This window comes from Cricetulus griseus, chromosome 4 (genome assembly GCF_003668045.3).
Source record: "Cricetulus griseus strain 17A/GY chromosome 4, alternate assembly CriGri-PICRH-1.0, whole genome shotgun sequence".
NCBI classification, from domain to species: domain Eukaryota; kingdom Metazoa; phylum Chordata; class Mammalia; order Rodentia; family Cricetidae; genus Cricetulus; species Cricetulus griseus.
The window spans coordinates 89,936,576-89,948,767 of record NC_048597.1 but is presented as its reverse complement, the minus strand read 5'-3'; the positions used below and the strand labels follow the sequence as shown (position 1 = coordinate 89,948,767).

The 12,192-nt window shown below is 41.3% G+C and overlaps 1 protein-coding gene and 1 long non-coding RNA gene across 4 annotated transcripts in view; one reads left to right on the top strand and one right to left on the bottom strand.

Annotated features, from left to right (window-relative positions):
- The window catches only part of Chfr (checkpoint with forkhead and ring finger domains), a 30,368-nt gene extending 25,097 nt beyond the window's left edge, over nt 1–5,271 (bottom strand). For all 3 annotated transcript variants that reach the window (XM_027415855.2, XM_027415856.2, XM_027415857.2), the window contains exons 1-3: nt 5,116–5,271; nt 4,861–5,004; nt 801–900 (exon numbers count right to left, since the gene is read on the bottom strand). In XM_027415855.2, the coding sequence (XP_027271656.1) occupies nt 801–900; nt 4,861–4,993 (233 nt within the window). In that variant the 5' untranslated portion in view covers nt 4,994–5,004; nt 5,116–5,271. The remainder of the gene's footprint in view (nt 1–800; nt 901–4,860; nt 5,005–5,115) is intronic.
- A 70-nt stretch (nt 5,272–5,341) lies between these two features.
- Nucleotides 5,342–12,192, top strand: part of LOC103162148 — a 28,798-nt gene continuing 21,947 nt past the window's right edge. Inside the window, exons 1-2 of the long non-coding RNA XR_003485350.2 lie at nt 5,342–5,630; nt 9,128–9,260. This is a non-coding gene — a long non-coding RNA (uncharacterized LOC103162148). The remainder of the gene's footprint in view (nt 5,631–9,127; nt 9,261–12,192) is intronic.

The window sequence follows — 12,192 nt, the reverse complement described above, 5'->3', positions numbered from 1 at the left end:
GTATTCCAGTTTGTTTGTTTTTGTTTTATCTTACTACATTATATTTATTTATATGAGTGGGTTGTTTTTGTTTTGTTTTTGGAAACATGGTTTTTCTATGTAGCTTTGGGGCCTGTCCTAGACCTTGATCTGTAGATCAGGCTGGCCTCACACTCACAGAGATCCACCTGCCTCTGCCTCCTGAGTGCTGGGATTAAACTGGTGCACCACCACCACCACCACCACCAGGGTATATTTGTGTTTTCTAATGAGAAACAGAATGGGGTAGATCCATATTGGGAGGGAAGTAGTGAGGAACTGGGAGTAGAGAGGGAGGAAATCATAATCAGAATATATTACATGAAAAAAATCTATTTTCAATAAAGGAAAAACCTATCAATATATTTTAAATCTTATTTCTGAGTCATACAAGCCATATTTGATTTAATTAGAAAATAAGCCACAGGAGCTAAACACACCCAGGATCCCATGTTGGAAACCAGAGAATGCACATCCTTATGATTTAAACCTGAACAGAACTTTAGAAAAAGGAAGCCTTGGGCTAGAAAGATGACTCAGCAGTTAAGAGCACTGGTTGCTCCTCTAGAGGACCTGGGTTCAATTCCCAGCAGCCACATGTCGGCTAACAACTGTCTGTAATTCCAAGATCTAATACACTGATAGAGACATGCATGCAGGTAAAACACCAATGCACATAAAATAAAAATAAGTAAATTTTAGAGAAAGGATGCCTCTGTTACACTGTAACAGCATGTCAGCTTCCTAAGTTAGAAAAGGAAACAGAAAAATAAAGTGCTCACCTGGTATCTTCCAGTGTCACCTGACCAGATTTTTTATCCACTATAAGTTTACAGTGATCTCCAGAGACCAGTTTATTGCTGGGGAAAGAGAGGTCACAACCTGAAACAGATGTCAAGAAGATACTGAACATTACTGTGGGCTCTATAAGTATTACTGCCTTGCTTTTCCAGTCTGTGACCAACTGTGACCAAATATATAAACCTTTAAATACTGAAGTCTTCTCCTAAAGGGACAGAGTATATGCCATATACCTTCCTGAACCCAGTCACCTAGAAGATATCCCATTATAGCAACAGCTTCTTTATGACAGTTTATCATACAAATGGCTCAGAAGATAAATAGTATCTGAATTGTAAAACCAAAACAAAAATTAAGCCCGAAGGGGCTTAATTAACTTTTCAGTATTTTAAACTAGTTCTTGCTGGGTGGTGCTGGTACATACCTTTAATCCCAGCACTCAGGAGGCAGGGGGCAGGTGGACCTCTGAGTTCCAGGACAGCCAGGGCTACACAGAGAAACTCTATCTTGAAAAACCAAAAATAGATAGATAAATACATAGCAGGAAAGAAAGAAAAAAGAACGAGCAAACCTGGGCAAGAACCCCAATACTGAGGTATGTCACAGGCTAGGGTAGGAGGATCATATGTTGGAGGTCAGCCTGGGCTATATATCTTAAGACTGTCTCAAAATAAGGGAGAGGGTCATGAAGGGTAAGGGGAGACAATGTCCCACATGAAATCACAACCTTACCCTGTTTAGGCCTGTACTTTGACTCCATCACTGACCTATGGACTGGTGGATCAGAAGACTCAATACCTCCTCTCCTTGGCCCACCAAGTTTTACTGTCAAGAAAGCGAAAGATCCAGGGCCAGCGTCCCTCGCTTCATCTTGTATCAGGTGAAATGCTCTGTAAGAAAAGAAGTCTAGCCGGGAGGTGGTGGCCCATACCTTGAACCTCAGCACTCAGGAGGCAGAGGCAGGTGAATCTCTGTGAGTTTGGGGCCAGCCTGGTCTACAAAGCAAGTTCCAGGACAGCCTCCAAAGCTACAGAGAAACCCTTTCTCAAAACAAAACACAAACAAACAAAAAAAAAACAGAATGGAAGAAAGAAAAAGAAGTCTAGACACCTAATGACTCAAGGGATCTGGGGGATGAGTGTTTGTATAATATACTGGCCCTTAACCTGGCTGCACAGATGGCAAAATCTGCTCCATTATCTAGATCTGTACCAACTGGGCTCTAAAGTAGATGTCTGTCTCTGTTAGCATGCCTTCCAGGAAAGCATTTATGTCAAGCTACAACTGAAGCTGTATTTCAAGATTCTGGAGGATATGTTGTAGGTCAGTAACCTAAGACTTGCTCATGTGGAGTTACTCTATGTGGTAACCACCTCTGAGTTCAGCCAGTCAGTTTGACCGGACATCTGTTGTTCATCCTTCCAGTTCTTCTCTGCCACAATCTTGTCTCTTTAGATCATAGATAAGTCATTGCCCAGAGTGGAATACATGTCCACACCAGCCTGAGCAACCACCAGATGCTGTGTGATTCTGCAGGTACACCAGCTGTTCCTCTAGGGCTGCAACCTACATCTCCAGATTGTTCATGATCAGTTCAATGATGCTGGTCTTCAGGCTCAGATACAGGATCTGGTCTGATGCATCTAAAATTTGATTTAGAAATCACCTGCAGCTAGATGGGTGCTGTCTCTCTCTGGACAAATCTGGAGTTGCCAAAGAAGGCATCAAGAATCTTGTCCTTAAGGTCTTCCATGGTCTTGAGGTAGTGGCAATGGTCATAGAAGGTCCCAAGCCCCTGCTTCTGGTATTAGACCCTTGCTCACTCTGGTCCTGACAGTCACTGAGATTCTACACAGGTACCTTTTCATTCCTTGCCAGTAGCTCAGTGGCCCCAGCCAAAGTGTAGGCATAACTTAGCCACCACAGAGGAAGATGAGGACATAAAAAGGTAGAAGACACAGACAAGGTGTTGCCCACATAAGGCCTCATGGATGTTGGGTTCACAGAAGTGTTCCTAGCCCAAATGTTCTATCCAGGGCCCTAAAGGATAAAATACCTGACAACTAGTGGAAGCTGCAGGAAGTCGTGGTGAGGGTAGGATGCCAGTGACATTGCCTCGAGGAGATGAAGATGGCAGGAGTTAGAAGATCCTGTGTTATTAAGATACTAATTCTTGTCTGGCATTCAAGGCCAATTCCATTCAAAAATCCCATAAAATTTTTAGTGTGGAATATCAGAGGACAACCTTCAGGTGTTAGATCTAGCTTTCTACCTAGTATTATTAACAAACTAGTACAATGACCTTTACATTGTTAGTGATATTAATGCATTTATTGCAAGTATTTCTATGACAAGCAGACTTTTGTTTCTTGTTTTAATATGCAATGAAGCATCTTGATATGTATAATAATGGGCTCTCTAATGCATGTGTGCACATATGATCATATGTTTGCAGAGGCAGATGTCAGACATCTTCCTCTTTTACTGTATATCTTATTTTTTGAGACAGAGTCTCTCACTGAACCTAGAGTTCAAGAATTCTGAAAAACTAGCTGGCCAGCAAATTTTAGGGATCATTCTTTCTCTGTCTCCCCAGAACTAGGATTACAGTCATTTACCACCACATTTAGCTTTTTACAAAGGTACTGGGGATCTGAACTGAGATCCTAAAGCACTTAACCACCTGAGCTCTCCCCAGGCCCCAAATGAGGTTTCTTACAAGTATAGTTCATGTAAGATTTCATCAATCCTCCTAGTAAAAAAGTAAGGTAGATAACAAAGCTACAGAAAGGTATGTTGTTGGCTCAAAGCAAGACATGTTGGGCTTTCGTATGACTTTGTTCAAGTTCTCAGTTTCACAGGTTCATTAAATAAAATATTCTAGTTCTGGGGACTTGGAGATCTTCTCAAATAGAAACCCTGCTGTTGCTGGGTGGTGATGGCACAAGCCTTTAATTCCAGGGCTTAGGAGGCAGAGGCAGGCAGATCTCTGTGAATTCCAGACCAGTCTGGTCTACAAGAGCTAGTTCCAGGACAGGCTCCAAAGCTACACAGGGAAACCCTGTCTCAACAAACAAACAAACAAACAAAAAACCAAACAAACAAAAAACAAAAACAAAAACAAAAAACAAAAAGACGAAGACGAAGACGAAGAAGAAGACGAAGAAGAAGAAGAAGAAGAAGAAGAAGAAGAAGAAGAAGAAGAAGAAGAAGAAGAAGAAGAAGAAGAAGAAAAGAACCCTTGCTGTTATAAATTGCCCTCTGAGCACTGGTTTAGCAGCATCCTACTCTTCCAACATATTCTTTGTTTTTATTTGTCGAATTTTTTTGTTTGTTTTTTTGAGACAGGGTTTCTCTGTGTAACTTTGGCTGTCTTGGAACTTGCTATGTAGATCAGGCTGGTCTTGAACTCACAGATATCCGCCTGCCTCTGCCTCACAAGTGGTGGTACTGAAGGCATGCACCACCACTACCTGACTAGCATTTTCCCCCCGAAAGTTTCTGTGGCTTATTTTTTCACTCATCAACTGCTTAACCGTGGTGTCTAATTTCTACATAACCTTTCGTCTTTTCTTTTGTTATTGATTTTTAATTTCATTCCATTGGAAAAGAGAAATGTACAGTAATAGGCACAAGATCATATTCTGAAGGGCATATTTGCAGATGTACTTTATAAAGTTGTATTGAAAACTGAACGATATCCACCATCAAACCATCAGAGGATCAACTGCACAGACAAATAGGTAACTAAATAGCAGGTCTTACTGAAAAGTCCATTTTACAGGAAAACAAAAAACAAAAAAACGGAAAGCACATTGCACCCTCTTCCCCATCCTGGTAGTCTCTGTACTGCCAACCCTGTACTTTTCCCACTTCAAGTCCCCTATGGGTTCCCCCATCTAAGCCCACTTTGATGCCTAGGTCTTCGATCCTGCTCTGGGCCCTCAGTCTCTGTCCTCGGTTGGGTACACCCATTGGGTCCCTAGCTTTTATCCCTGCCCAGCCCTTATCCTCGTTCTCACTCCTTTCTGGCTTCCGCACCTCTCCTCCTTCCGATGGTCCACTCGCGTTTCCACAGAAGGATTTGCGGTTCGTCCTCCTCCGCGCCTAGACGAAGGAGCCTCCCCCAGGGCTCCTGCGGTGGCTGCTGCTCGTCTTTCCCGGGTAGCTCCATAGGACTCACATCTACAGAGACCCGGAAATGCTGGCTCAGGGCCCACCTCACAAACTCATCACAGCGGCCAGCTCGCCGGCCGCCGACTCCCCAGCTGGGACCCCGCCCGCCAGCCAGCTTACCCCCCGCCCTGCGCGGATCCCGGAACCGGCCACACAGCCACCGCCGCTGTCAACAGACATCTCGGGTCCCTCAGCTGATCCACGGGAGGCGAGGGGGAGGGCTTAGGGCGGTACGCCCCGCGATTGGCTAGTGGCTGGGCCCACAGAGAGTGACGGCTAGAGCGGTGCCAGGAACAGCTATGCAGAGGGGGCGGGTCGGGGCAATTCGAGCCTGCGCACACAAGAGGATGCGCACCTGGTTGCCATCTTTGTTGCTGGCAGGCCAATTTTACTCTCCTGTAAAGCGCGGAAGTAGCTATGGAGGTCGTCACGTTATGTTGAAGCAAAAAGGACCGAGTAACTTCTAAATTGAAAGTCCTTAAAGTCTCGCCTGTAATACAGATACTGTTTTCCAGTTAACCTGTAGCGAGATAAGGTGCTATTTTCACACAACAGATTATAAAATAGGGAGTTTGGTACACTGGACCAGCCCTTCGCAAGGAGCACAACTAAGGTGTCAATTAGAATAGAAACCGGTAAGTGGTCTCCGAGGGCAGATTTGCGATATCTTTCCACGTTAAATCCTGTTTCTTGGACTCTCGTGCCATTTCCATGTTGTATCCCAAAGAAGGTTGCACAAACATGTTTGTGGCCCTTGCTGAAAATGAAACACTGGCAAAAACAATGTCCAGAAAGAAGGAAGTCATTGAAGACAGAGAGACAAGTCCACCTAGTGGTTGGTACTCTAGCTGCTCAGAGTAGCAAATGTCTTTGCTGGTGAATAGCTTTAAAAAAGTAACAAAAATCGGATTTTTTTAAAAAAAGAAAACACATACACAAATATGTTTGTAAATATGTGTGGAAATGCTTCTTTGCCTATCTCTAAAAATATTTTGAAAGGATATGGAAGTAGCAGTGGCTGCCTCTAGAAACATGAAGTCAGCATAGTGATTAGACTTGCATTCAACATTTAAAGCCATTCCTTGCTTTACGTGTGTTCAGAGAAACACTTCACTAGATGATTTCATTGCTGAGTATCATATTTACAAAAGCCTGGATGGTAGATCCTAAGACATATGCTGTCTATTGTTCCTAGTCTACAAACCTGAATAGCATGTTACTGTACTGAACGTTGTAGGCACTTGTAATGCAATGATAGTTGTGTATCTAAACATAGAAATGAAAGGGTACTAATACTAGACAGGAGGACTTTTAAAGCTTCATTACAATCTTTCATAGCCAAGCCACCACTGGTTCCATCATTAACCAAATTGCTATGTGATGCATGATACTGTACTTGTATCATAGAAATAAAACTGGTAGATTGGTGTTCCCTGCACAGCAAGACCCAGGAATTCCATGTTCTGGAGCCAGAGTGCACATCATTTGGTGTGAATTCCTTGATCAAAAGCAACAATGTAGAGAATACAATGATGGTGGAATTAGTGAGTCTATAGCTGATAGTTTGGATAGGAGCATTTCATACAGAGAAGGCAAATCAATATCCATATTGTCGTTCTAGTAAGAAAATTCTGCTGCCTTCCTAATACAATGTTATCGACTTGCTACCAGGAGTCACCGACTTGGAAAAAGGAGCCATATCTAGAATTTTGTCTTAGACATTGGTACTAACAGATTGAGCACTCTGTAGTTTCAATGGTGGTGCAGACATACATCCATGATGGGGATGTCCTTCTGTATGCTGTGAATATATGTTTCTCTTATTGGTTGATGAATAAAGCTGTTTCAGCCAATAGACAGGCAGGATGTAGCCAGGCAGGAAGTATAGGCAGGGCTACCAGAGATGGACAGCATCTCATTGATAATATCTCAGATGCTGGCAGCTTTGTGAGCTGCCTCTTTACTGTTGCTGGAATCATTCTGCTTTTAACTAAATTCGAATCTGGAGTCCTTCCTGCTTTATCCCAGAAAATGAGAAATAATGCTTTTTGGACATTGTTTTTAGAAATTTAAATGTAATGTAAAAAATGATGAAACAATCCAAAGTTCTCTTATTTCAGAACATGACAATAGATTGCTTTAACATAGACTCAAGATCAGAATATCCTACCCTCTAAACTTATATTAACTGTAGACTCCAGGGGTTTTCAGCAGTACCAGAAAAACCTTTTCTACTTGACATGCTCAGAATTTTTGTGTGTGCACGTGTGCGCCTGTGAGGGTGTGCACGCAGGTGTCCATCAGTATCAATTTCTGCCTGTGTAGAATTACACTCTTGATTCTGTGTGAGGAGAAGGCTGGATAAAGCAACAGAAAACAGCCCTCATTTTGTTTTAAATAAGACTAATGTTATTGTTCTCAGAACTGGATTTTTTCCCTCAAAATTAAAACCTTTTTTTTCTTTTGGATTTAACGAAGTATTGCCAGCGGAAGCCAGTTTGGCATGGAGAGAGATGTCAAACTTTTGAAAGGTGTGCAGCCTGATTTAAAAACAAACCCTGAACCCTTTTAAAGAACATAAAACATAAAAGAAAAAATACAGAAGAAAGAAACCATGAAGAGAGTGTGTGTCTTTCCCCTTATCCACTCAAATAAAAAAGGCATAGTATGGTGATGCCATGGATTCCCTTTGAGCCCTGTGCTGCTGGAGGCTGGCCCCCCAGTCAGAAGAATGTTTATGTTAATGCTCATAGATTTCTGCTGCTTTCAGCCATGATCAAAGCCTCACTGCCCCCCCCCACACACACACACACAAAACAGTGAACAGCAGTTGACACTTGTCAAAGCACTAAGGTCAAGTTGATCTGTGGCATGGTATCTGCTGAAACTCGAATGCAAAGCATACTCTACGTGTGACTTAATTGAATTTCATTCTTTTGAACTAATCATCAAAGTTACACTGCCTCCTAAATTGTAGAAAGACATAAAATAAGTAAAAACTGTGGACTCTCCCTTCACATTGTTGCAAATAAGGAAAGCCACAGCAGATTCCTGGTTGTGAAAAACATTGGAAATGGATCACTGCCCTACTATTACATACATACATATATCCAATACACACACATATATGTAATTCAACAATGATGTATTCTAATCATGCCCATTTACTAAAATATTTAATTTGCTAATTCCTTAAGGGCAAGACTTGTGATATAGACATTTACATAGACTAGTTGGTGTGTGAATGGTGCCTCCTTTGATTGTCCAGACAGAAACTTCATAAAGATCTCAAAATTTAGATTGGATTTTTTTTTAAAGAATCCAGATTAGGCTAGGTGGTACTGCTGCACACCTTTAATCCCAGCACTCAGGAGCCAGAGGCAGGTGAATCTCTGTGAGTTCGAGACCAGCCTGGTCTACAGAGCATGTTCCAGGACAGCCAGAGCTACACAAAGAAACCCTGTCTCAAAAAAAAAAAAAAAAAATCTAGATTAGCTTGGAAGGAAAAACTTCTGTGTAGCCTAATGAAAATTAGTTCCTTTCACTTTTCAATGATGTTCCTAAACCAGATTGAGAAAATGAGAGACCAAGGAGATGCAACATTCTTTAATTAATTCATACAGGCCTGCTGGCAGGATCTTGAAGTGCAGGCTCAAGCTAGCCTGGAACTCATTATGTATTCCAGGCTGCCTTGAACGTATGGTAATCCTCTTGACTCAGCCTCCCAACTTCTTGGATTATAGGAATGAACCAGCACATGAAGACAATATGTCTAAGGCAGGTACTTAGGGAATGATAGGACATGGTGCTGCCTGCATTGGGCCTCTTTGGTAGTCTGTTTCAAGTCAATTTACTGTTTCATGTCATCATGTCTAAATCAACTCTAGGTTATTTTTGCAGGATCTATTTTTCTTTTTGGCATGGTTATGGTGATGAGAACTGAGGAGAAAAGTGGTTTACTTAACTCTTTGCAGATGACTTCATGGTTAGTAAGTGAAAGATAGACCTACAGGGGTGGTTCCTGTAATAATTTACCTTCAAAATATCTTTTACTTAAGTTTGTGGCATATGTGAAGGATATCCATAGGCATTCCTGTCCATAATTTTGTTTAAACATGTGCTTTATGACCAGAAACTGGGCATCCTGAGAAATGGGTCAACCCCTATGTGAAAATTTGTGGACACTCCTTCAATAGAATCTTCATGCTTCCTTTGTTGAAGGGGAGCTTTGGCAATGACTCCTGCACACTTCTCGCCTGTTGCAGGTAATGCATCTTTCCCATTCTTTTATGTTTTGGCTGGGTTAATTTTGGCTTTGAACTCACCTAGATGCAAACATTATATTTGGTAAGTCTGATGACTTCAAAGTATTGCTAAGGTAGAGCTCACAAGAGTTGTATGCAGTAAAGAATGGCTGAAAGGGAACAAGGATATTTCAACAGCACTGCAGTTTTACAGTTTTCCTTCTTAATTATTTTTAGTCATGAATATACAATTCTAACTGTTTCTGTAGGTTGCTTAGATGGCCCAAAAGTAGCACAAGGCTTGTTAAACTTTTTGGTTTCAGTTACTGCAGAGGTTTAGGTATAACTTCCATGTGGAAACAGATTCCAGGGCCATTTACATATGTCCAAATCACAAAACTCGGGCACTTGTTATTTCTACTGTATTATTAAAACAAAGAGGAAATAAAGTATTTGGTGTGATTTTTCACAAATGTCAATCAAAATTCTTTCTATGAAAACATGTATTAGTAACAGATGCTCATGACTAGTAAATGCTCATTTAACAAGAGAAAACAAATGACACAGTCAAAATATCAACTTTAATAACATTTAATAGAGACCAAAGAGATGGTTTGACAGTATACAGCACTTGTAGCTCTTGCAGTGGGTCCACATTTGATTTAAAACATCCACATGGTGAACACAACACAACAATCTGCAACTCCCATTCCAGGGGAATCTGATGCCCTCTTATACCCTCCACAGGCACCAGCATGCAGTTGGTGCACAAATACATACACACACACACACACACAAATACACAAATACACACACACACACACACACACACACACACACACACACAGTCAAAAACTCAAACATATTTTTAAAACTTTAAATTATTTAAAAGAACATTTAGTTGGGGTTGAAGAGATGGCTCAGAGGTTAAGAGCACTGGTTGTTCCTCCAGAGGTCCTGAGTTCAATTCCCAGCAACCACGTGGTGGCTCACAACCATCTATAAGATCTGGTGCTCTCTTCTGGCATGCAGGCAGAATACTGTATCTATAATAAATTCTTTAAAAAAAAAGAGCATTTAGTAAAAGGTTTATTTACAGATACATGTTCAGAATTAAAACAACCAGTGATGGACAAGCACTCAGGGGAATTGTCATCCTTAAATCTGAAAAGCAAGAAGACATATTGCTAGCTGTAAGCAAGAGAGTTTTGGCCACATAAGAGAGGCTGCCAGCTACACAGAAGCATCAAAACCAAGGCCAAACAGAGAAACACAAATGGGACAGCACTTCTTTTTTTTTTTTTTTTTTTTTTTTTTTTTTTTTGCAGATTTTGTTTTTTTTTTTGTTTTTTTTTTGTTTTTTTTTGTTTTTTTTTTTGTTTTGGGTTTTTCAAGACAGGACTTCTCTGTGGCTTTGGAGCCTGTCCTGGAACTAGCTCTTGTAGACCAGGCTGGTCTCGAACTCACAGAGATCCTCTGCCTCTGCCTTTGCCTCCCAGTGCTGGGATTAAAGGCGTGAGCCACCACCACCCGAAGATCTCACTTCTTAATGGTGCCCAAGGTTCAAACATAGAAAAAAGTTCCAGGAAACTTGCCTCTGGAAGACTGATTCTGAGTTGCTATACAGAGGTAAAGAGCAATCAGCACAGAACCAGTACCACACACATTTCCTGTTCTTCAGTTGCTCCACATGCTGCTCACCAGAGTTCACAAACAGGTTACTGACTCAGGTGATGCAGTCATAGTTAAACTATTATCATTTAAGTGCTATATTGAACTTCTAAGAGCCTAGAAGCTTAAAATATGTTACAAGTGCTTTGGTCCTAAACTCAATTTATTTTTTTAAAAAAATCTTAAACTATGTTTATATTTGCCCACAGAGCCTCTATACTTCCTGTAGCCCCAGGAATTCTTTTTTTGTTTTTGTTTGTTTTTTGATTTTTTTTTGTTTTTTTGTTTTTTTTGTTTTTTTTTGTTTTTTTTTTTTTTGGTTTTTCGAGACAGGGTTTCTCTGTGTAGCTTTGGAGCCTAACCTGGTACTCGCTCTGGAGACCAGGCTGGCCTCGAACTTACAGAGATCCTCCTGCCTCTGCCTCCCAAGTGCTGGGATTAAAGGTGTGCGCCACCAACGCCCAGCTTTTTTTTTTTTTGTTGTTTGTTTTTTGTTTTTTTTTGAGACAGTGTTTCTCTGTGTTGTTTTGGAACCTGTCCTGGAACTTGCTCTGTAGACCAGGAACAGAGATTCACCTGCCTCTGCCTCCTGAGTGCTGGGATTAAAGGCATGTGCCATAAATGCCTGGCCCCAGGACTTCCTTTGATGTGTTTTCATTGATAATGCGCCTTTTGTCTTCTAACTTGTATATCTCTGGCCAGCTAACATGCTGCCACTCTTTTCTGTGTATTATCTCATTACTTTTAGTTGTTTTAAAATGGCCCATACTTGGAACACTTTCAGCTCTTGTTAAGTAACTTAAGTTTTTGAGACACAGTCACTATCCTCTTGTCCCACCTGACAAAGGGCTGAAATTCTCTGGTTGCCAACACTTTTTTCTCTCATTTTGCAGTACAGGCAATTGAACCAGTGTCTCACTTATGCCAGGTAAATGCTACATCAACTAGTTTATATACCAGCCTTCAAATGAATTTTTTGCTTTGTTTTGTCTTTTTTGTACATCATTGGAATAATTGTTTTTACTCATCAACTTTACTGGTTTATTTTCAATATTTACACAGCTCAGTTCTACCAAGTTTTTGTTGTTGTTGTTGTTGGTTTTTTTTGTTTTTTTTTTGGGGGGGGTTTAAGACAGGGTTTCTCTGTGTAGCTTTGGAGCCTATCCTGGCACTTGCTCTGAAGACCAGGCTGGCCTCAAACTCACAGAGGTCCACCTGCCTCTGCCTCCCAAGTGCTGGGATTAAAGGCGTGCGCCACCAACGCCCGGCTACCAAGTGTTAA